This window comes from Macrotis lagotis, chromosome 1 (genome assembly GCF_037893015.1).
Source record: "Macrotis lagotis isolate mMagLag1 chromosome 1, bilby.v1.9.chrom.fasta, whole genome shotgun sequence".
NCBI classification, from domain to species: Eukaryota; Metazoa; Chordata; class Mammalia; order Peramelemorphia; family Peramelidae; genus Macrotis; species Macrotis lagotis.
Genome location: NC_133658.1, coordinates 312,032,264 through 312,057,803, shown reverse-complemented (window position 1 = coordinate 312,057,803; position 25,540 = coordinate 312,032,264). Strand labels below are relative to the sequence as shown.

Below are 25,540 nucleotides of genomic sequence, written 5' to 3'. Positions count from 1 at the left end.
ACTTAGAGGTTTGTAGTTCCATAGGAGCAGAAGGTGGAAACCTACCTAAAAGAGATGGACATAAAGTAGATAGAGCACTGGCCATGAAACCAGGAGGACCTGAGTTCAAATCCAGCCTCAGACAATAATTGCCTAGCTGTGTGACCTTGGGCACTTAAACCCATTGCCTTGTTTAAAAAAAAAAAGAAGGGGGTGGCTAGGTTGCTCAGTGGATAGAGCACCGGCCCTGGAGTACCTGAGTTCAAATTGGACCTCAAACACTTAATAATTACCTAGCTGTGTGGCCTTGGGCAAGCCACTTAACCCCATTTGCCTTGCAAAAAAAAAATCTAAAAAAAATGAAATATATTTCTAATGAGAAAGAAGAGAGGAGATACTTAGTGAGTATGAAACAATGCTGCTTACCAATCAATCAAGTAATCAATCAGTCAATCTATTTTCTATTTCTATTTCTATCAGGTCAGATAAAAGGAGTATTTTGACAAAGGGGATGCAAGTGCAAGGCAGGGTTAATACAATAAACACAAAAAGGACAATACTATGAAAAGATTATGCATTAGTGGATAAATAAAATGAGGTGAAGACTTCAAAGACCTATTATAGTAGAGAGAAAGAAGGCAGCCTATGAACAATGAGTAAATCCTACTCAATAGATTTGACCCAGAGAGGTAATAACATACATTCCCAAATGGGTTTAAGAATCTATCCTACCCTACAGGGACTTAGGAGGGAAAGGGAAAAAAAAGAAAAGAAGGGACTGATCAAAGGAAAAGCAAAGGTATAAGTAAAAGTAAACTTAAGTTAGAATTTAATAGAAAAGTTAAAGGGCAAAGGGAGCAAAAAATTAGTGAGGAGGAATAAGAGGAAAGAAAGAGTATAAACAGGAAATGATAGCATGGAGGAAAATATAGAATTATTACTTAACTATAAATCTTAACTGTAAATGTGAATGAGATGAACTCTTTCATAAAACAGAAACAGCAGAATGGCTTAAAAAATAGAATCCTGTGATATGCTGTTTACAAGAAATACATATGAAGCAAAGAGATACACATGGGGTAAAGGTAAAAGGTTAGAGAAAAATATATTATGCTTCAGTGGAAATTTAAAAAATCAGGAATAACTCAGACAATGCAAAAGCAAAAACAGATCTCATTAAAAGAGATAAAGAAGGGACGGCTAGGTGGCATAATGGATAAAGCACTGGCCCTGGAGTGAGGAGTACCTGGGTTCAAATCTGGTCTCAGACACTTAATAATTACCTAGCTGTGTGGCCTTGGGCAAGCCACTTAACCTTTGCCTTGCAAAAACCTAAAAGAGAGAGAGAGAGATAAAGAAGAAAACTACATCTTCTTAAAATATCATGGGCAATGAAATTATTATTAAACATATATGCAACTAGCAATATAGCATTCAAATTCTTAGAGAAGAAACTGATTGAATTATAAGGAGACATAGACAGTAACACTATAATAGTGGAGAACCTCAACCTCCCTCTCTCACAATTAGATAAATTGAACCACAAAATAAACAAAAATGAAGTTAAGGAGGTGAATAAAATCTTAGAAAACTTAGATATGATAGACCTCTGGAGAAAACTGAATGGGGATAGAAAAGATAGAAAAGAATATACCTTCTTCTCTACAGTATATGGTACCTATATAAAAATTGATCATGTCCTAGGACATAAAAACTACAATCAGATGCAAAAAGGCAGAAATAATAAATGCACACTTTTCAGATCATATTGCAATAGAAATTAATGTTTGTCCATTTTCAAGGAGGACCACAATATCAGGGAGGTGATGCTATGACAAGCACTTGAGTTTGGATTTGAGTGAGGGGGTGCAGTGCTAAGTCACCAGCCTCACTTTCTCTTCCAGAGTCATCTGAGTCTAATGGCCAGATATGAATTAGGATGACTGGAGATGGTCCCATGTGAGGCAATCAGGGTTAAATGACTTGCCCTAGGTCACACAGCTAGTAAATGGTGTCTGAGGTTGTATCCTCTGGAATGCAAGGTCAGTGCTCCATCCACTGCACCACTAGCCGCCCTCACAATAAAAATTACATGTAATAAAAAATCCTGGAAAGATAAACCAAAAATTAATTGGAAATTAAATAACTTAATTTTAAAGAATGAGTAGATCAAAAAATTTAAAAAAAGAATGAGTGGATCAAACAACAAATCATGCAAATAATCATTTAATCCAAAAATGATAATAATGAGACACCGTACAAAATCTAAATGCTTATATGAATAAGATAGAGAAAGAAGAGATCACTGAATTGGTTATTCAACAAAAAGAACAAATTAAAGATCCCAAATTAAATACAAAATTAGAAATTCTTCAAGTCAAAGAAGAGATTTAAAAAAATGAAAGCAAGAAAACTTTTTATCTATTAAATAAAACTGAGTTGTTTTTTTAAAAAAATTAATATAATAGATAAACCTTGGGTTAATCCAATTAAAAAACAGAAAGAAAAACCAAATTACCAATATCAAAAATGAAAAGGTGAACTCACCATCAATGAGGAGATAATTAAAGACATAATTTATAGCTATTTTGCCCAACTATATGCCAATAAATTTGAAAACCTGAGTGAAATGGATGAATATTTACAAAAATACAAACTACCAAGAATAACAGAAGAGGAAATAAGATAATTAAATAACTCCATTTCAGAAAAAGAAATCAAAGAAATCATCAATAAATTCCCTAAGAATAAGTCTCCAGGCCCAGATGAATTTACAAGTGAATTCTACCAAATATTTAAGAGGCAATTAATTCCAATTCTATATAAACTATTTTTAAAAATAGGAAAAGAAAAAGAAATTGAAGGAATTACAATTGACAATGAGCAAGCAACACTTTTACTCTTTGCAGATGATATGATGGTATACTAAGAGAATTCAAAAAAATCATCTCAAAAACTACTTGAAATAATTAACAAATTCAGCAAAATTGCAGTATAAACCTACATAAATCATCAGCATTTATATAAATAAACAAGTCCAAGGGCAAGAGATAGAAAGAGAAATTCCATTTAAAGTAACTGTAGACAACATAAAATACCTCCCAAGACAAACCCAGAAACTGTATAAACACAATCACAAAACAGTTTTCATACAAATAAAGTCAAATTTAAATAACTGGAAGAATATCAATTGGTCATGATTAGGTAGAGTTAACATTATAAAATTGACAATTCTACCCAAATTAAATTACTTATTCAGTGCCATACCAAGCAAACTATCAAATAACAATTTTATTAAGCTAGAAAAAAATAATAACAAAATTCATTTGGAGCAATAAAAGGTCAAGAATATCAGGGGAATTGATGGAAAAAATATAAAAGAAGGTGATCTCAGATCTAAAACTATACTGTAAAGTGGCAGTCATCACAACTGCCTAGTACTAGTTAAGAAATAGAGTAATGGACCAGTGGATTAGGATAGGTAGAAAAGAAACAGTAATAAATGACTAAAGTAATATATTGTTGAAAAGCCCAAAGATACTAGTTTCTGAGAGAGGAACTCACTATTTGACAAAAATTATTGGAAAACTGGAAGATGGTATGACAAAAACTAGGTATAGACCCACATCCCATGCCCTATATCAAAATAAGGTCAAAATGGGTACAGCATTCAGATATAAACAATGATACCTTAGACCAATTTGGAAAGAGGAGAAATTTTTGACCAAACAAGAAATGGAGTACATTATAAATTGTGAAATTAATGATTCTGACTATATTAAATTTAAAAGTTTTTTCACTAATAAAACCAATAGTGCCAAGATTAGAAGAAAAACAGAAAGCTGGAAAACAATTTCACAACTCATCCAACCCTTATGGAGAACAATTTGGAATTACACCCAAAGGCCAACAAAAATGGTGCATACCCTTTGATCTATCAACACCACTACTGAATCTATACCCTGAAGAGATTATGGAAAAGGGTAAAAACATCACTTGTACAAAAATATTCATAGCAGCCCTGATTGTGGTGGCAAAGAACTGAAAATTGAGTGAATGTCCATCAATTGGGGAATGGCTTAACAAACTGTGGTATATGTATGTGATGGAACACTATTGTTCTATTAGAAACCAAGAGGGATGGGAATTCAGGGAAGCCTGGAAGGGTTTGCATGAACTAATGTTAAGTGAGATGAGCAAAACCGGAAGAACACTGTACACCCTAACAGCAACATGGGGGTGATGATCAACCTTAATGGACTTGCTCATTCCATCAGTGAAACAATAAAGCACAATTTTGGAACATCTGCAATGGTGAATACCATCTGTATCCAGAGAAAGAATTATGGAGTTTGAACAAAGACCAAAGACTATAACCTTTAATTTAAAAAAAAACTGTTATTATTTAATTTTGTTGTCTCTTATAACTTTATTTTTTTACTTAAGGATATGATTTCTCTCTCATCACATTCAACTTATATCAATGTATGCCATGAAAACAATGTAAAGACTAACAGACTGCCTTCTATGGGGGGGGGGAACAAGATTAGGAGAAAAATTGTAAAATTCAAAATAAACAAATAAATTTAAAAAAAAAAGAAATTTCATAGCTAAGGGTTCTGATAAAGGTCTTGTTTCTAAAATACATAGAGAAATTAATCAAATTGACAAGGTTAAAAGTCATTCTCCAATTGATAAATGGTCAAAGGATATGAGCAATCAGTTTTCAAACAAAGAAATTAAAGCTATATATATATAATCATGAAAAAATGCTCCAGATTTCTCTGGAAAACTCCAAAAAAAAAATGCTCCAAATCATTACTGATGAGAGAAATGCAAAGTAAAATGCAAAGCAAAACATCTATGAGGTACCACCTCACACCTATCAGATAGACTAAGATGACAAAAATGGGAAATAAGCAATGTTGGAGAGGTTTTTGGAGAATTGGGACATTAATACTTTGTTGGTGGAGTTGTGAACTAATCCAACCATTCTGGAAAGTAATTTAGAACTATTTCCCAAGCACAAGAAAACTGATCATACCCTTTCAGCCAGAAAAACCAATACTAGGCCTATATCCAGAAGAAATCATAAAAAATGGGAAAAGTATCACATGTTCCAAAATATTCATAACAGCTCTTTTGTAGTGTTAAAGAATTAGAAATTGAGGGGATGCCCATCAATTGGGTAATGACTGAACAAGTTACATATATATATATGAATGGAATGGAGTACTATTATTCCATGAGAATCCATGAATGATTGGACTTTAGAGAAACATGGAAAGAATTACATGAGGTCAGGGCAGCTAGGTGGCACAATGGATAGAGCACCGGCCTTGGAGTCAGGAGTACCTGGGTTCAAATCTGACCTCAGACACTTAATAATTACCTAGTCGTGTGGCCTTGGGCAAGCCACTTAACCCCATTGCCTTGAAAAATCTAAAAAAAAAAAAAAAAAAAAAAGAATTACATGAGCTGATTCTTAGTGAAGGGAGGGGAGCAGAACCAAGAGAACGGTATACACATTAACAATATTGTGAACTGATCAACTCTGATGGATGCAGATCCTCTCAGAAGGTTTAGAAAGCTAGGACAACCATGGGGGACCCGTTATAGACAACATCATCCACATCCAGACAAAGAAAAAAAAACAAACAAAAAAAAAACCATGGAATCTGAATACACACTATGTTCACTTCCTATCTCATGGTTTTCCTTCTTTTCCCTTTGTCCTGATTCCTTATACAGAAAATGACTACCTTATAAACATGTTAAATACAAATGTAAACATATAATGACTGTTTGCCATTGAGGGGAGGTGGGTGGGAAGGGTAGATGGAAGAAAATTGTGTAACTTATAAATATGCATATGGATGAATGTTGAAAAGCTTTCATAACATGTAATTGAAAAAATAAAAGAAAATATCAATAAAAATGAAACAAAACAAAACAAAATGCCAACATTTTCTCTTGCTTGTTCCTGTAGTTTTCCAGTTCAGTTGTTATGTTCCAGATATGTTGTTCTCAGATTCTTTATTAAGCACATAGGTCACCTCACTTCCTAATGACACCCCTCAGCTCTGCTCCAGCAAAATGAATGATCAAGTGTGAAAAAGGGATCTACCTGATTAAGGGTAGGAATTAGATCCCGAGGGCAATGTGCTCTCTCTCCTTCATACCTTTCAAAGTGTTTCTTTCTCATGAGTTTCTCATGGACTCACACTCTCTTCCTCTCTCACTCTGTCTCTCTGTCTCTCTGTCTCTCTGTCTCTCTGTCTCTCTCCCTCTGTCTCTGTCTCTCTCTCTGTCTCTCTCTTTCTCTCTCTTCCCTCTCTCCATCCCCTCATCTTTCTTTGTCTCCCTCTGTCTCTGACTGTGTCTATCTCTCTGTCTCTCCCTCTCTCACTCTCTTTCTTTGTGTGTGTGTGTGTGTGTGTGTGTGTGTATATATATATCTGTGTCTCTGTTTCTGTTTCTGTTTCTGTTTCTATTTGTTTCTGTCTCTCTGAGCTCCCAGGACCTTATGTGAACTACCAGTGTCAACTAATCTGTCATAGGAACAGAGAGTTGCCTTTAAAGCCAGGAAAATACAGTTCAAATTGTTCCTCTGACACATAAAAGTTGTTTGACTTTGGGTAAATCACTTAGCCTTTCATGCTCTAAGTCAATGGTGTCAAATTCAAATAGAAGTGGGGCACCTAATTGTGCCTAAAGATCCCTGTAGGTGGTATATTAAATAGTTTTTAAAATGTAATATTATCTGAGGAGCTTGGTGGCACAGTGAATAGAGTACTAGAATTAGAGTCAAGAAGACCTGAGTTCAAGTGTAACTTCAGACACTTATTAGTTATGTGGCTCTGGTCAAATCAGTTAACCCTATTTGCCTCAGTATCCTCAATTGCAAATGAACTGAAGAAGGAAATGGTGCACCATTCCAGTATATCTGCCAAGAAAATCCCAAATTGGGTCACAAAGAGTCTAAAATGACTGAACAAGAACAATAACAATTTGCTAACTTTGTTGTATTTTTATTTATTCTGTCAAATATTTTCCATTTATATTTTAAGCTGATTATGAACACTTGGAACTTGGGAGTGTTGTGGGCAGCGTATAATCAGGCATTTTTCATATCTCTACTCTAGTAACTAAGACTATAAATTGCCAAGAGGGTAACAACTAGTATTTGCAGAGGAATTTCCTGATCAGGAGGATTTCTCTACCACTGAAATCACAGATCTGATCTCTATCCCTATCTTTCATCTATCTATCTATTCATTCATCTATCTATCTATTTATCTATCTATCTATCTATCTACATTTTGTTTCCCATGAATATTATTTAAACTCCTTGAGGGCAGGAATTATTTCATTTTTGTCTTTTGATCACCAGATTCTACCATAGAGCTTGGAGATGGAAAGAGATTGTTTATTGATTAATTAATTATTTATTCAACATTACATCTGGAAACTTCCTCCCCATATAACTAGTGAAAAGTGGATTTTTCCTGCTTGGAGTGGAAGGGCTCAGAGTGACCTTTGAATATTAGTTGGAAATTCTTCAACTGCATGAGCAAGCACTATTTATATAAAAGAGAATTTTTAGCCTTTTCCTAAAATATATCTATTTCCTAAACCATGTAGATCACATTACCCCCATTCTTTCTGGTCTTTCTGTAACTCAGATTTGCTTCAATTTTTTTTAAGTTAGTCTTGAGTTTTTGATTCCTGCTAAAGGGGAAAGAAAGGAAATTGCTAAATTACCAGTCATTTAGAACAATCCCTGAAAGTGGGTGCTGTCCTGCTGAATATCACACTTAAGTTTTTCCTTCAAATGTCCTTAATTTCTCTGTTCCCAAGGAGGAAGAAATGTAATGGTCTAAAAACAGACTTATTGATGACAGGGTCTAGATGTTGTTGGCTCCTTCTCTTCTCTCTGACTCACTCTCTCTGACTTATGAAGAAAATGGACTAAATGATCTCCAAGGTCCCTTCCAATTCTGACATTCAGTAATTCTGTTTTTCTCACTGACTTTGAATCTATTTGGCTATCTCTTTTCTCCCTCTTACCCTCCCTCTCTACACTTCCTGGAAAGAATCCCAATAAAATAAATTAGCAGTTTTTAAGACTAGAGATAAATGTAAATTAAGAGTCTCCAGCATTTATCCATGCTGGATGACTTCCAGACACAAGTGTATACTGAGCCTTCTAAAGAAAGACACCTAAAGGATCTTTAAGTACTTGGGTATAAATTGTGTTTAAGGTATCTGTAGAATTGATATTATTAGCCCAGGTGGAAGAAACCATTTACAAGAATCAGCATTGTTCTCATATTCCCCTCCCCCTTACTTCTCTCCCTCTGGGGAGGACGGGCTGGCATGATACTCAACAGGTATCTAATCAGTCTATTAGAGTGTAGAAAGATGGGCTGGATCCCAGTAGTTTATCTCCAATAATACCATATTAAACATTCACTGCAGGGGCGGCTAGGTGGCGTAATGGATAAAGCACCAGCCCTGGAGTCAGGAGTACCTGGGTTCAAATCCGGTCTCAGACACTTAATAATTACCTAGCTGTGTGGTCTTGGGCAAGCCACTTAACCCCATTTGCCTTGCAAAAAAAAAAAAACCATTCACTGCATCCTAATACTCCTACATACACACTCATTTCTGCTGAGTTATCACCTGACAAATACATGGACACCAATAACTGCAGCTGAACAAGGCACATTGAGAAAAATCACCCGTCAGCCAACTTTTGCAATGTTCCCCCCTGATACTCAGGTCATCTGGTGACTTCAGCAGGTGTCTTCAAAGAGCAGACTCCAGGTATATATATGTCAGTAAGAACCCTACTCCTCCCTCCCAGGAACCCCCCCCCTCCACACACACACACACACACACTCTGGTTTTTTGTTTGGGGTTGGACAAATTGAGTGGCATATTACTACATGTATATAACTTATAAATAAATGTATGAATATTGGGAATGACCATAATTTTTTTTCACTAATGATATGGAATAAAAATGTTTGGAGTCCACTGCTCTAGATCACCTTGAAAGTGAAAAAGAAATGAATTTTAAAGCAGAAAGTTTGAAAGGCTCTACTAATTGATTCTGATGGTAGAGAAAGAGGGAAGAGGGAGCACACATTCTAGGGAAAAGGTGAGAGATGTGAAAGTAACAATTAAATGTTCCTTGACTATTCAGAGGCTTTTTAGGATAAGTTGTTAAAAGAAAATGCCTCTAAAATCTACACTGCATACAAAACAGCCTAGAGACGTTGATATCAAGAGGATTTCAGATTCAGCATAACTATTTTTAGATATATTCAGTGTGTAAAGCCTTGCAAATGAAATGTTTGCAGCAGAAATTAAAATTCACAAAAGACAAGGGTCTCTATGAAAACACCCTCTTTCAAAAAGGGCATCTCAGACAACCTTGGAATAGAAAGAGCAGAATTCTAAACTATAAAAACTAGCAAACAATCCCAAAACAATTGGCACATAGCTTTGTATTTATACTGAATGTGGTATGCTGGCATTCTGGGAATTAAATTAAATCACAATAATGAAGCTCCATTTTGAACATCTGGAGCTACTGCTTCATCAGCTTAACTTATCTCCACAAGAACTGGCCATTCTTGAAACCTCTCTGGAGTAGGAAAGTGGTAAAAGTTTAAGTCTTGAGGTTGATTGGGAAATTTCAAAGGTTTTTCAGCTCTATTTACTTAAGTGACCTTCTATAGATTCACCAGTTTTTCTGTTGGTATGTATGCAAAATGAGAGTAAAGCCAGTTGCATGTTAACATAATTGATCAGAGTATTGTCTAGATTTTTTCCATAAACTTGAAAGCAACATTTGCGATCATGAGTAATATACATTTATAAATAATATAAAATATCTGGGCATTGTATAGAGAAAATCTTTTGATTGTGATTCTGGAAACCTAGATTCTTCGGATAATTATCAAGTGCCCTAAGTGCTCTAGACCTCTAAATGATAGTGACAAAAATGAACTAGCCATCAGTCTTTAAGTAGCTTACTGAAAGCATGCAACACATAATGGAAACAAGTAAATAGAAGGTAATTTTAGGATGGGGAGATCACAAAAAAAATGTGAAATGCTTTCAAAGTTTCTCTGTCATCATTGTATAAAGATCATGTTCATCTTCCTATCATGCAGATTTTTCAGTATATATGTTGCCAGAGAACTTTGAAAAAATGAGACAGGTAAAATATAAAAAATCTAGGGACCCTTTTAGCCTTGATATCAATGACCTAAGTTTCTATACTGGTGCTACCAAAGTCCTCTGAAATCCTCAAAAAGAAATTATTTTAAAATTAATTAATATAGAAAAGTATCTTTGTAGTGTGGGTTGTTTCTAATTTTATGAACCAGATCACTTCTGCCTGATGTGACAGAATATGAGAAGGAAAAATCTTGTACCTAAAAGTAGGAGATAATAGATTTGAAAGAACAACACAGGCAGAATTAGGGAATTAACAGCAACAACAACAAAAAAGAACATTTTTCTATTTACTTTAATTGCATAATGGATTTTTGGCAACAGATTTTTGGAATGAGGCAGGTGGAGTGACACACCAGACAGATGACTAAGAAAGGGTCATTAAAGTCTATCAGCTTAATAACTTGTGAAGAGAGAATAATTTATGAAGCCATAATGGTTTATCATTATTACATGCAGAGAAATACTGTCTATAGAATATTCCCTAGCCAAAGCAAGAGTAATTTCTTATAAAACAATGAAAACTGAATGCTATGAAATTATAATGACCAAGTTTGACCCCAAATGGAACAAGGACTATGTACTACATTTAATGGCAGCATTGGTTAATATGTTGGTTAGTTTTGTTGAACTTTTTTTTCCTCCTTTTTATTCTTTATCTAATGAAATGATTCTGATGGGGATGTGGGAAGTTATGGTAGAAAATGAAAATCATATTAAAACAAAAGGTATCAATACAACTATTTAAAAGACAAGAGTATCTCTTGTTACCATCATAGAACCTTAATTAATTAATTCCTTCTCATAAACAAGAACATCAAGTAAGACACTCTGATAGTAAATAATATGGAGATGACAAAAGAGAAGAATTGAAAGTTCAACCTCTCATCTACAGCATGACTCACCCCTAGCAAGCAGTGGAGTAGATCTTTTCTCTACAAATGAGTATTTGAAGGTATCATCTGAACCATGAATTTCCTCCTAAGGCAGAGGAGTAAATGTATTGGATGAATGAATGATTGAATATCTTTATTTACACTGCTTATTTCATACTCTGTTCTTCATCTAGCCCAATCCTACTAGCTCTTCAAAACCCATCTCACATCTTCTCCATGAATTCTTTACTGGTTCCTCCAACCTATATGGATGGTTACCTTTTCAAACCTCTATAGTCATAAAAGATTATAACCTCTTTGCCACCTGTTTTACCCATAAAATATTAGACTGAATTAGATAATAACCTAAGTCATCTCAACCAGATTTTAAATTGGAAATTTACAATAACTGATGCATATTTACAAAGTTTTAATGACAGAAAATGCATGTTACTTTGAGAGTTTGTAGGAGAGGCAAGGAACAATTTACCCACATCCATGGAAACCTAGACACAAGTCATTTTTGATGATTTTCCCAGTGTCACTCTGTGTAAAGGGTAATAAAGTGATCTTCTGGGGGAAAGTCCCCGCAGATTCAACCCAGTCCATAGGAATCAAGATCATGGAGTGTTGGGCTATTGCCTATAATATAAGGTAATAATCACACAAATAACAATAAAAATAAGATTAGATGATAATCATATGATGCCCCTAGATGTCAATAGAGAATGCAGTATAGGCTCCCAGTTTTTCCTTTAAAGTTTAAAGCAATTGCTCCTAGCTTTATTTCTGCCTTCATAAAGGAAAAAAGTCAGTGGACCCTAGATTATCTGGTCTAACTGATACAAGCACTGTCATGGATAATCTAAAAGGGAGATAAGTGACATTATAGAGACAGCATTTCTACTCATCTTTGGAATGTACTCAATGAAGTGTTTTCTTGATGTACATTAGACTTCTTTGGTCACCATATTGATTAAAATGGGCATATCAGTTGACTTAACTCTCCTACTTGAAAAAAAGAGGCAAATTGACAGTGTTTTCCTACCTTGCTTAGCCCACATTATATAAACACACACACTCATACACACCCCAAAGTACAATTGGCATTCCCTGTCAGTAATGGATGATTCCTGGTAGAACTGATCATCAAGACAGTGACTGTAGGGTTAGTCTATTGTCTTTCTGACAAACTATGATACTACTCCATAGGTGAGAGATTTCTATACCGCCTTAATTCCATGGTGATTACATAGTTACTTTCCTAGTCATTTCCTCCCACCACAACCCCAATCAGGCAATAACTTGTTTGTAATTACTTTTGGAGGGCCAGATTTTGCAAGGCAGTGGGGTTAAGTGACTTGCCCAAGGTCACACAGTTGTCTGAGATCACATTTGAATGCAAGTCCTCCTGACTCCAGTGCTGGTGCTCTATCTACTGTGGCACCTAGCTGACCCTGTAATTACCTTTAATTAACAGTATAGAAGCATAGAAGATCTGCTCCCCAAAAAAATGAATTGTTTATTGTTTTGTCCTGAGGAAAAAAGAGAAATGCAATAAAAGAAAAAAGAGATTATTGACCTGTTTCCGTTTTCCTTAATTTTTTCAGCTCCCCTAAAAAGTCATTTGGGGACACATGCTTTGGATGTTCCTGTCAGTTTCCTAACTAATAAAGGATCTAATGATAAAAAGTTTACATGCAGTTTCCTAACTAATAAAAGATCTAATGATAAAAAGTTTACATGCAGTTTCCTAACTAATAAAGGATCTAATGATAAAAAGTTTCCATGCAGTTTCCTAACTAATAAAGGATCTAATGATGAAAAGTCTACATGCAGTTTCCTAACTAATAAAGGATCTAATGATAAAAAGTTTACATCCATGGGGCAGGTGATATGTAGAAAGGAAGACTTTATCGTGTTGAGAACTCCCAGCCTCACTGCCAGATTCCTAGAGGTGGAACAGTGTTCCCCAATAATTAGGATGATTAGTGACTGGTGTGTTTTTCCTTCTCTCCCAGATTTCACTCTCTGGCCCTTAGGTCACTCTCCCTTCTCTCTTGGAGGCTCACACATTCAGCCCCTCCCCAGTTACTTCCCCCCTTCTCTTTGGTCTGAAGGATTTCTTTTGATTAGCAGTATGTAATCAATCTATTTATCAGATAAAGGATCAGGATCAGATATATTATCTATATAACCATTGGCACATCAAGCCATACAGTTATAAGAAAATACATATCATTAATGGTGACACGGAAATGATACTCCAAACCAGTATCCGAATTCTTCAGCATTCCTCTTTCCTTCCAAGCAACATCTCAGAATAAACAAGATTTTCGACATACCCTCGGAGTTGCCCAAGTTAAAACTTAAAAGGGAAAAATCCCTCTCCCAAGCCTCTTCTCTTGGCACATCTCAAAATTTCACGCAGCTGGGAAGGGGCTTGAAGGATGGACTGGGCGGGGGGGGGGGGGGGGGGGAGTGGAATGAAAAGGAGCCTCTCCTCACTAATTGGAAGAGCCCACTACTTTCCCTCCTTTCTTCCTCTCCTTTCCAACTTAGGGGTCGTCCCAGGCTTAGCAGATCTCTCCGCCCTCCTCCGGGCACAAGCATCCCTTTTCTTATCACTTCTTTTTTCTCCCTTCTCTCTTTGCTCTCCCCCTTTCTCATCTCTCCACTTCTACCAATCCTCTTCTTTCGCTCCCCTCTGCCACTCCTCTCCTTTCCTCTTCTCTTCCCAACTCTCCTCTCCTCCTCTCATTTTCTCAGACTGTCTCTTGCTCCCTCTGCGTCTCTCCAGAGTGCTCTGACTCCCAGCTGTCCGTCCACTCCTGACCAGGTAGGTGTCCGAGGCGTGCATCAATGGAGCCACAGCTCGGATTCAATGCTTCAGGAAATTCCTGCGCCCCAGAACTGGAACAGGGACAGGAGTCACAAGCCGGGCCAGGACCCCATCCCGGGTTGCATCCCGGAGGCTTCTCTGCCCCGGTTGCGGCGTTGCTGGCCACGCTCATGGCGCTGCTGGTGCTGACCACGGTGCTGGGCAACGCTCTGGTCATCCTAGCCTTCGTGGTGGACCGGAGCCTGCGCACGCAGGGAAACTTCTTTTTCCTCAACCTGGCTATCGCCGACCTGTTGGTAGGTAAGTACACGGACTGAAGCAGAGACAGCTCAGGGTTGGGCTGTCAAGCGGTCAGCACTTGATCTTGGAACAAAAGGGGCCGAAGGCCTTAAGTGACTCCCAGAACAGAGTCATAGTCCTACTTACCTAGGAATGTGAGAGATTAGGAGGCCTTGGGCAAGTCACTTCCTATCTCTTGGCCTCAGTTCCCTCCCCCGTGAAATGAGGAGGGGTCACTGAGGTTACTATCAGTCCCAGGATCGTAGAAGGGACAAGACTTCAGACTGGAGTTGGGGTCAGAATACAGGAATTCAAAACCTTATAGAAGGGTGAGTGGGTTTTCTGTTTGGAAATAATGATCCTTGCTACAGACTGAACACGGGAACAACTTTAGAACTTATTTTTAATTATTTAAATAAAGTGTTCTGATAACTCTCAAGGAGAGTAGCTTAAGTAAAGCCTGGAGAACTGAATGGTCGTGCTCGGACTGCCCACCCTTCCTTGCTTCTATTGACCCTCTCTGAGTCATCCTGGCGTGTTAGCTCAAAAGTTTGTATTCTAGTAGAAAAGAATAGGAGGGCTCTTCCCCTCAGCCCCAGCACTGAAAGCTCTCTCCCTGCAGGTGGATTCTGCATCCCTCTCTATATCCCTTACGTCCTGACGGGAGAGTGGAAGTTTGGGAAGGGGCTATGCAAGTTGTGGCTGGTGGTGGATTACCTGGTGTGTACCGCCTCTGTCTTCAACATCGTCCTCATCAGTTTCGACAGGTTCAACTCCGTCACCAGAGCGGTAAGAGAGCTGTTTTCCTGTCTAAGGGATCCTGGGGGTTTGATTTCCCATTTGGGGACACAGATGAAACAAACCTGCTTGTATTTGGGGACAACCTTTGTGTTTGAATCCGGAGAGCAACAACCTTTTTTAAAAGGCAGCTAGATGGCTCAGTGTCAGGAAAACCCATCTTCTCCAGTTCAAATCTGACCTCAGGCTAGCTGTATGACCCTGTATGGGCAAGTCACTTCACCCTGTTTGCCTCAGTTTACTCATTAGTAAAATGAGATAGAAGGGGAAATGGAAGTATCCTCCAGTATCTCTGCCAAGAAAACCCCAAATGACCTCTCAGAGAGGCAACTGAAAAATGACCAACATTTTTCCACTTGCCCAAACAAAAAGAGGTTAACAAAACCAGAGCCCAGGTCATTTGATTTCCGGCTCATCCTCTTTTCCTTGGACCTCTGCTGCCTCCAAGAGGCCAATAGAGAGGAAAGGTCTTGGAGGAGAGAAATAAAATCCAAGGGGGCTTTCTTGGACTTTTATACCTCCAACAAGTCCTCCCCTCTCACCACCCCATATGTGTCTTTTGGTGTTCTGTTGCTCCAAATATTACAGTATAGTCTTCAGAGGAATTTTACAATCTGAAAAAAACTTGGATTGGAATTCCAATTCTGATTATTCTGGGTAAGTCACAAACTCAAAAAGGATCCAAAACCAAAAGGGCTTATGTGAAGAATCTGCTTAAAATACATTTAAAGTGCTATAGAGAACAGTTATTAGTAGATTAATTTAATTTCTTGAACTTCCCTTGTGACTCCATCCTGTTACTTGTTTTCCTAAACTCAACTGTATTTGACCACAATCAGGTTGTTAAACTGCAAATTGTTACCTAGAAATGAGGTATTTTGTAAATTACTAGGGACTCAAAAAAAAAGCATATGCTATGAGAACAATCTGCTGAGAACCTTCTCTGATAATTAGTTTCATTCTTACTGATTAATGGCTTTATTTTAGCTTTAAGTACAATTAAATTTCTTGGTTAATTGCTAAAACTAACTGTTCACTGAGCTGAGCCCAATGTGCAGAACTGAATGTTCTGTCTGGGTGAAACAAGAGCTGGATTAATCTAGAACAAAGTAGGGGGGGAAATAGCAATTTTTGAAACTATTAAAGGATTCCTTCATTCCTTTTCCATTAACTTTTTCTTCCAGACTAAAAGATGAAGTGCAGAATTCTCTCAGGAATTTTTGCATCTTTATACTGTCAACAGGTATAACATTGCTGTTATATTAGCAGTCAGAAAAAAAATTATGATAATGTGGATAATAAATTAAAATATATTTAAAATACAGAAAAGGGCAAATGAAACATGCAAGACAGTACTTTGCTGGTTGTGGGGCTATATACATTTAAGTAGGGAATGGATTTTGAATCCTTTCCCCAGTAATGAAAATGAGCCACACTGAGCTGTCCACATTCTTTTCCAGTATTACAGAGTTGAAAAGGAAATCAGAGACTATATAGTATAGGCAATCTGAATAAGAATCAACTTTAAAATGTATTAGACATTTATCTAATACTTCCAATATAGATATTTAATAAATCAATCAACAAGTTCTTGTCTTCCTGTTCTATGTGAATGATTTAAGAATAGAGAATGAAACAACCTCTACTGTCTAAGAGATTGTATTCTAATGGGGTATAAGGGAATGATAAGTATATATAAAAATATATACAACGTAAATAAATAAAACATACAAAATACACACAAGGCAGTTTGTACTGATTGAAAAGGCTTATGTGGAAAGTAGTGCCTGAAGGAAGGGGAGGGCTTATATGAAGTGGGCAGAAGGAGAGAGTTGGTTTGAAGATCTCTAGATCAAGAGAACCCTCTATCTTCTGAGACAGTTCATTTTGTGTGACTTTTTTTTGTTGTATTTCTTCTTTTATTGTTATTCAGTTGTTTTTCAGTTGTGTCTGACTCTTGATGACCTCATTTGGGGTTTTCTTAGTAAAGATACTGGAGTTGATTTGCCATTCCCTTCTCCAGCTCATTTTACAGATGAGGAAACTGAGGGAAACAGGGTTAAGTGACTTGTCCAGGATCACAATTAGTGTCTGAATGATATCTGAACTCATGAAGATGAGTCTTTCTGACTCCAGGCCTCCACTACCCCACCTAACTAACCTCTGAAGTTCTTCCTTACAAGAAACCTAAAGGTGCCCCACTATTGTTCCTATATCTGCCCACAGGGGCCAAGTGTTCATCCTTTTTCATATGACAACCCCTTAAATACTTTCCTGCTTAAATCTCCTCTTCTCCAGCTTAAATGTCCACAGCTCCTTCACCCAGAGGTGTCAAACGTGGACTGGGACACTCCTGAGTGTCTCCTTCTGAAGCAGATTTAAAAGACTGAGAAGCTTTGAACAAAATAAATAAAAATACAATAGAACAGAGATGACAGGGGTGACTAGGTGGTGAAGTGGATAGAGCATCACCCCTGGAGGACTTGAGTTCAAATTCAGCCTCAGACAAGTAATAATTACCTAGCTGTGTGACCTTGGGCAAGTATCCCACTGCCTTACCAAAAAAAAAAAAAAAAAAACGAACAGACATGGTGTTACTACATGGTTTTCTAGATAAAAAAATATGGCCCACAGAGATTCTTATATAGGGTATAAGAACCGCTGCTTCTATTTGAATTTGACCACTCTGGTCTATGGCATGATCTTGAGGTCTTTGACTGTACCAGTTACTGTCTGTTGAATATTCTTCGTTTATGAATGTGCTTCCTACATTGTGAAACCCATAATTGAAATGGAATTTGACCTTAGTAGAGTATGTATAATCTCCTTAGTCTTGGAATCTCTGCCTTCTTTAATTTGCCAAAGATTGAAGATCCCTTTTTGGGAGCCATCATAGCTCAGAGTTCACTCATTTGACTAGCCTTCTACTAAAACTTCCACAGGTTTTTCAGGCCAACTGTTCTCTAGGTGTGGTCTGCCCACCTTGTATGGAGCTGATTTTTTTTTAACCAAAGTGTAAGACATATTTATGCCTTTTGAGTTCCATTTTATTAGATTGAGCCAATGTTCCAATCTATTAATATTTTTTGGGATCCAGACTGCCTAAGGGTTAGTTATTCTCCTAGTTTTATCTTAAATGCAGACTTGAAAGCACTGCCTTGCATATAGTTGGTGCTTAATAAATGATGTTTGGGTTGGATTATATCTATACTTTTGTTCAAGTTAATGATCAAAATATCAAACTTCCCAGAACCAGGAATGGATCCTTTGGACCTCATGACTAAGAGATTCTCCAATAACTATGATTTGGGGCTAGCTGCAATCTACTTAAATATTATTTTCTCTTAACAAGTCAGACACACCTCTTCCGCCCCATTCCTTGTGGCAGTTAGTGGATAGAGCACTAGCCTTGGAGTCAGGAGGACAGAAATTCAAATCCAGCCTCAAAACACTTAACACTAACTACCTGTGTGACCTTGGGCAAGTCATTTAACCCTGACTGCCTCGAATCCAGGGTCATCTCCAGTTGTCCTGGTTCATATCTGACTACTGGACCTAGTTGGCTCTGGAGGAGAAAGTGAGGCTGGTGACTTAGTAGAGCAACCTCCCTCACTCAAATCCAATCTATGTGCTTGTCATGGCATCACTTCCCTGATGTTGTGGTCCTGAAGGACAAACATCATCATCATCATTATCATCATCCCCATTCCTTATATCTTACTTTACTGAGAAGATTGAAACCATTTACCCTGAGGGTCTTCTCCCCTTTTCATTTTGGAATTCTTTATTCTTTCTTCTAGGTCAACTCCTCTCTACAAGTATTTTTTATCCTATACCCATCTATCTTTTTCCATATATTGAGTCCTCGATCATCCTCCCTTTCTTTTAAATCTTTATCCAAGTCCCTAGCTACTGTTTCTTCCCTACTTCCATAAAACATAACTAAATTCTTTCCCATTCTTAAAAAAACCTCCATTAGATTCTAATGGTTTATATTCCTCTCAAATTCCTAGAAAATGTTGTTTATGCTCATTGCCTCCACTCCCTTTCCTCTCATACCTCAATATTTTGAAATATGGCATCTGATACCATCATTCAACTGAAACTGTTCTCCCAAAGACACCAATGAGACAATCAGCCAATAAAACTTTCAGTCACCAAAAATCATGGTTTTTCATTAACTCTCATTTTTCTTGATCTCTCTTCAATATTTGACATAATTGACCTCTTCCTGAATTTCCATATGTTATTTCATCCTGGTTATCCTTTTGACTTTTCTTCAGTCTCCTTTTGCTGATTCATGATCCACATCCTGCCATACTATGAGTGTTTCTCAAGATTCTGTCCTGAATCCTCTTCTCTTCTCTTCTCTCTTGTTATTCTCATTATCTCCCACGGTTAATTATCTCTAAGTAGATGACAGAAAGATCTGAATAGCCAACCAATTACTTACTGGACAGGATGTCCCAAAAGATATCTCAACTCAAAATGTGCAAAACAGAACTCATCTTTCCCCCATAACCCACCCCTTACAAGCTTCCCTATTTCTGTTGAGCACAACAATTCTTTCAGTCCGCACATTTGTACCTTAGCAGTAATCTTAACTCCTCACCCGCCCTCAACCCAATATCCAATCATCTGCCAAATTTTGTCCTTTTTTTGGAGGGGGGGAGGTTGTTAGGCAATGGGATTAGATGACTTGCCCGAGGGCACACAGCTATGTGATTATTAAGTGTCTGAGAATAGATTTGAACATAGATCCTCCTGACTCCAGGACCAATGCTCTATCACTGGAACTACCTAGCTGCCCCCAAATCTTGCCATTTCTGCCTTTACAGCATGGCTCACATTTGACTCCTCTTTACTCAAAAAGCCACCATCTTGGTTCAAGTATTACTTCTTGACTGGACTATTGCCATGACCTCCTAACTGACCTCCCTCCTTAGTTTCTCCCTGCTCTAATCCATCCTCTGTATTTCTGCCATAGTGATTTTCCTTAGGTATAGATGTAACCATGTAACTCTCCTTCTCAAAATCCATAGATTTCATATGGCTTCTAAGAAAAAAAAATTTAAACTCTTTTCTTTAGCTACTAAAGCTTTTCACACTCTGTCCCAATCTATCTTTTCAGATTCATTATATAGTACTATTCTTCCAGCACTCTTACTTTCTAACCAAGTTACTCATCTCAGGTAGCACTCCTTCCATCTCCATTCTTTTGCATCTATTGTCTCCCAAATTGGGAATATACTCCCTCATCATGTTTTATAGAATCCTTCTCTTCTTTGAAGACACAGATCTAGCAATACCTTATTCGTGACTCCTTTAGGATTTCTCCAATTGCTTATGCCTTCCTTCCCTAACTACCTTGTATTTACATTTACTCTATATTTATTTCTAGATATACTTAAATATGCATGCTTCCTACATTAGAATATAAATTCCTTGAGGTTAGAATTTGTTAGTTTCTTTGTTATCTCCAATGCCCTAAAATAGTGGTACAAAATAGGCACTTAATAAATGCCTTTTGGTGCCTATACCTACAGATCTCTATCTTGTCCACAAGAAATGTGTGATTTTATCAAATGATTTACTAAAATGTATATAGTCTCCTGACCCACCAATTTTGTAAACCGTTACCAAAAGAAGTAGTTAATCTGGTATATCTATTATTGAAGAAGTTAAGTTGGCTTTATGTTCCGTATTAACTTTTCTAAACATTCATTAACTTTCCCTTTAATATTCTAAAATTTTGTCAGTGACTGAAGTTAAGCTCATTGGTCTGCAGCTTGCAGGTCTATGGTCTCTGGGACAGCTAGCTGGCACAGTGAAAAGAATACCAGGCCTGGAGTCAGGATGACACATCCCCCATGTTCAATTCTGGACTCAGACAATTACTAGCTATAAGTCATTTAACCCTATTTGCCTCAATGCCTTCATTTTCAAAACTAGCTGAAGAAGGAAAAGGCAAACTATTCCAGTATCTTGGCCAAAAAAAAACCCAAACAGGATAAAAAAGAATCAGATACAAATGTACAACAATATGACCTTATTTTGGAAAATCTGGGCTTTCTTCTATTTCTGTAATAAACTTCATAATCCTCAAACATCAATGTTGGTAATTCAGCAAGCTGTCTACTCATTTTTTGGTTTGTTTTCAGGTCTCTAGAATGTAATTCAACTGGGCTATCTCTTTTCTTGAGTTTATACTTCCTATTAGCTATTTTTTGTTCTATTCAAAGATTATAGAAAACACAAGCAAATCAGCTGAATGGGTCTTCCTTCTTTCCATTATCATCTTATCCATCCTGAATACTTGTGCTATCCTGTTTTTTAATTAACAAGAACTTATAAAGCAATTATTGTGTGCCAAGCATATATTAGATACTTAGCCTTATTCTCCTCCCAAATTAACATAAATAAAAACTATTTTGTTGACTTAACAATTTTTACTAGCTTCAGTTCATTCTGAGCTTTAGCACTACTACCACTATTCTTACAAGATCATACCACACATTTGTATTTGTTACTTGCTCCTGCATCCATCTTCTATCCATCTTTAAGGAAAATATCTTTTTTTATTTCATCTTTATTTCCAAATACATCCCTTCACATTGCCAGAGCCATACCTTATAAAAAAATTAAAATAGAGGAAAGTAGTACCAATACTACTGCAGCAATCAATAAAATTGTCATTCTATATCCATATTTCTCTACTACTGCAAAAGTACATTTTCTTCATTTTTCTATGCCCAAGCTTCTTGATTAAAATTACGTTCTGATGATTCTATTTACACTTTCTTTTCGCTTGTACATGCCTTTCAAAAACTTCACGGAAGTTGCTAAGTTCTATACATCCACAGTGAAAACAATCCTTTCTCTTTTTTTCTTCCATAGAATTGTTTTTCTGGGTCTTGAGAATTTCATTCTGAGTTTCTCATCCTTCCTGAGCTCATTGTCTCTATCAGATTTTCAAGTCAAAGATCTTACCTCTCAATTCTCAGAAGTTTCTGAAATTGGCTTTGTAGTTATCATCAGGCTTTCCATTTCCTTTTCACCCATATTCTGAAATAGAGTGGCAAATTTTTACCAAGGACCGTATTATTTCTACCTCCGTGTTAGAAATTAGTTCTAGAATAGCAACTATTCTTATTGCTTCTTTTACTTTTTGAAGATCATCATTAAGACAAGTCAAGAAATTATTTACAGCGCTGCTTTTGGAGGAAAGTACTACAGTACATATTAGGATAATTGAAGTCTTCCATCATTACTCTATCACAGGTCTGCAATCTATTTTTAAATTAATTTCTTTCATCTTTCTATTCAGATGATCATCTACATGCTGCTTATGTCTCCTCTCCTGAAATAGCTCTTCTAACAATCAATGAATCAATCAATATTGATTAATCACCACAGAGCCAGGGACTGTGCTAAGCCCTAGGGATACAAAAAAAAGTAAGACAATTCCTGCCCTCAAGGACCTTACAATCAAGTAGGAAAGACAACATACAAATATATTGTTTTATAAGCACTTTATATCGAGAATAGAGGCAGCTAGGTGGAGCAGTGGATAGAAAGCACCCCCCAGACAGAGAATAAAAAGGAATTAACTGAAGGAAGACACCAAAATTAAGAGGGGAAGCAGGTGGGATTTTTGTCAAAACTTCAGGAAATCCAGGGAAGTTAGTTGGAGTGGAAGAGAAAGAACTTTTCAGACATGAAAGGACACCAGAGAAAATATTCAGAGTGAGAGAAGAGTATCTTGTTCATGGAACAGTTAGGTGGCCAGTATCTCTGGACAAAGAGAATATGTTGGGGAGAAAGGTGTAAGTAAAATAACATCTTAAGTGGAAAGTCAGGAGGGGGTGGGTTATAAAAGGTTTTTAATGCCAAACAAAGCATTTTGAATTTGCTTCTGGAGGTAATAAGAAGCTATTGGATTTTAAGTGACTATTTATTGCCTCCAAGATAACTGTTCAAGTCATCTCTAATGCAAAACCTAGCTCAAGAGTCACCTTCTTCATAAAGCCTTCCTGATTTCTTTCCCGAAGTTATGTGATTTCTCCTTCCTATGAACTCCATAGTGCACAGAATTTCTCACACTAAATGTTCATATGTATTTTATTTGTGTATTATTGCCTTTAACAAGCACCAGCAGAGGGAGACATTCTAATAATGTCTCTTTTTTTCTAGTGCTGTAAGATTTAGGAATGATTTGCTTCGCACTTCACTTTTCACTTACCTAATAAATTCAACTACATTCATTAGAAGTACAAAGTATTATTATTTACTAAACTTAATTATTTTATTCACTTTTTTAGTATTTAATAAATTAAATATTTGTCATATCCTCCCACACGATGAACAAGAGGATTGACTTAATCTAAACTTTTTTCCATTTCCCAGTGACAAGCACAGTGCTCTGCATACAGCAGGTGTCTAATGTTAACTGAATAAAAAGAAGCATTTTCTTCATGACACTCCTATGGGGTAGAGAAGACTAGCAGTAGTAGTATTCTAATTTGGCTATTGAGGTGACTTAGGTTCTGAGATATAAAGTGACTTATCCATGGTTATTTATTAAGTGTGAGTATATATGATTAATCAATCTCAGATGAATAAGTGAAATTCGTTAAATGATTTTCCCCTCCTCTGATTTTTCTTGTCTAGGTGACTTACAGAGCTCAGAAAGGGATGACCAGAAATGCTGTCTTTAAGATGGTCATAGTGTGGCTAGCAGCTTTCCTCCTTTATGGTCCCGCCATTATCTGCTGGGAGTATGTTGCCAGAAAAAGCATCCTGCCCCGAGGAGAGTGCTATGCCGAATTCTACTATAATTGGTATTTCCTGATGATTGCTTCCACCATTGAATTCTTCACTCCCTTCATCAGTGTCTCCTACTTTAATCTGAGCATCTACGTCAGTATTAGAAAGCGCACCCTCCTGAGAAATGACAATCTGGACTCCAGTAGAGAAAATTGTGAAATGAACCTCCTAGAGAAAAGAAAGGGACATGTCATATTTTTTGTTAAGCCAGCAAAATGGAGCAGGAACAAGAAGAAAGACCATGGCTTCTTCCCCAATGGGCCCCTAGGTTGCAAACATGATAGTCCCTCCTCCTTGGACATCCAGAGTGCACAAGATCTGCCTCCATTGCAAATTGAAATGAATACCAAACCAGGTCAAGTCTATGAAGCCACAGAAAGTACGTGCAATGCCACAAGGCACCCAGACATTGCCAGGACAATGGCAAACCGCCTCCGACTGTCTCGGGACAAGAGAGTGGCTAAATCTTTGGCCATCATTGTATGCATCTTTGGGCTGTGCTGGGCCCCTTATACGTTGCTCATGATCATCAGAGCTATGTGTCATGGGACATGCGTACAACATTTTTTCTATGAGTTCTCTTTTTGGTTACTTTGGCTAAATTCAGCCATTAATCCTATTTTATACCCACTCTGCCACATAAGCTTTCGGAAAGCTTTTATCAAGCTGCTATGTCCTGGCAAAGCCAAAATTCATCCACATATTTTTAGGTAAAAAAAGCCATCAGTGGCCGGAATCACCAAAAACCTTCATCTGTCTATAAAGTGGGGGTCCATGGAATTTACTGGTGACTACCACTCTACCTTTACTACAGTTTTTCTATGGAGACTCAGTAAGCAACAAAAAAATGAGGCATCAAATGAAAAATACTGCAAGTATTACTCTTGAGTTTAACATTCTATCTGGGTGGGGATTGAGTTAGTCAGGAGAAAAAATTATTTTTTAATTTATTTCCTTTAATGAGACTTGAAAAATGATTGAGGTTTGAGTTCACTTGACTAGTTTTATACAGAGAAATTTATTTTCTTAAAAAATAAGTGTACCCTATGTTCTTTTTATTTGGAATGAGATGTACTCATCAGATGCTTGTATAGTACTATGAGGCTTGGTTCAAAGCAATGCCTATTTATAACACATGGATAAATAAAAGTTCTACTTTTTAAAATTCAAATATAAAAAATCATATTTAATAAACATCAAATCAAAAAACAAAAACCCAGCCTCTTTGAAGGTGCAAAAAAAAGAAAATAAGGGAATTCAATTTATAACTTAACCTGAAAGACGAGGTAATTTCTTAACATCAAATATTGTTAAATACTGGAATAAGTAGTAAAAAGACAAAATGGAATCTCCTTCCATGAATATCTTTTGCAAAAACTAAATTCTTACTTAAGTTTAGGTATAATTTTTCCTATAGCTAACCAATGATTCTTCATTAGTTTTCTGAAGTTCACACTCATCAATATCATTGAAGGCAGCGTCATTCTGCCTATGTTTTATTTGTTTGGTATGAGTAGTCCAAAAGGGTTCTTTGTGGCCATTCAAATAGTCCTTAAAGTTTTGATTCTCAAAATGTCCTGAAGAATTTCTTAAGGTCCTTTTCATTTATGTCATTAAATTGTTTTCATTTCAATTCTGGGTACTTTGTAACTACTTATAATGCAAACCAAATGAATTTTTTAAATGCCAT

General features: G+C 36.8%; 1 protein-coding gene across 1 annotated transcript; it reads left to right on the top strand.

Annotated features, from left to right (window-relative positions):
- The first annotated feature begins 13,906 nt into the window (after positions 1-13,906).
- On the top strand, positions 13,907-24,827 carry LOC141505528 (histamine H3 receptor-like). The gene is made up of 3 exons (XM_074211434.1): positions 13,907-14,247; positions 14,849-15,015; positions 23,695-24,827. Exons 1-3 carry the CDS (start codon positions 13,968-13,970, stop codon positions 24,562-24,564), a joined length of 1,317 nt encoding a protein of 438 aa, XP_074067535.1. The 5' UTR covers positions 13,907-13,967; the 3' UTR covers positions 24,565-24,827.
- The last annotated feature ends 713 nt before the right edge of the window (positions 24,828-25,540 follow it).

Coding starts and splice junctions, on each gene's coding strand:
- LOC141505528 (XM_074211434.1), top strand. CDS start 13,968: ATGGAGCCACAGCTCGGATTCAATGCTTCAGGAAATTCCTGCGCCCCA. Junction 14,248..14,848: donor TATCGCCGACCTGTTGGTAG/GTAAGTACACGG, acceptor CTCTCCCTGCAG/GTGGATTCTGCATCCCTCTC. Junction 15,016..23,694: donor TCAACTCCGTCACCAGAGCG/GTAAGAGAGCTG, acceptor TTTCTTGTCTAG/GTGACTTACAGAGCTCAGAA.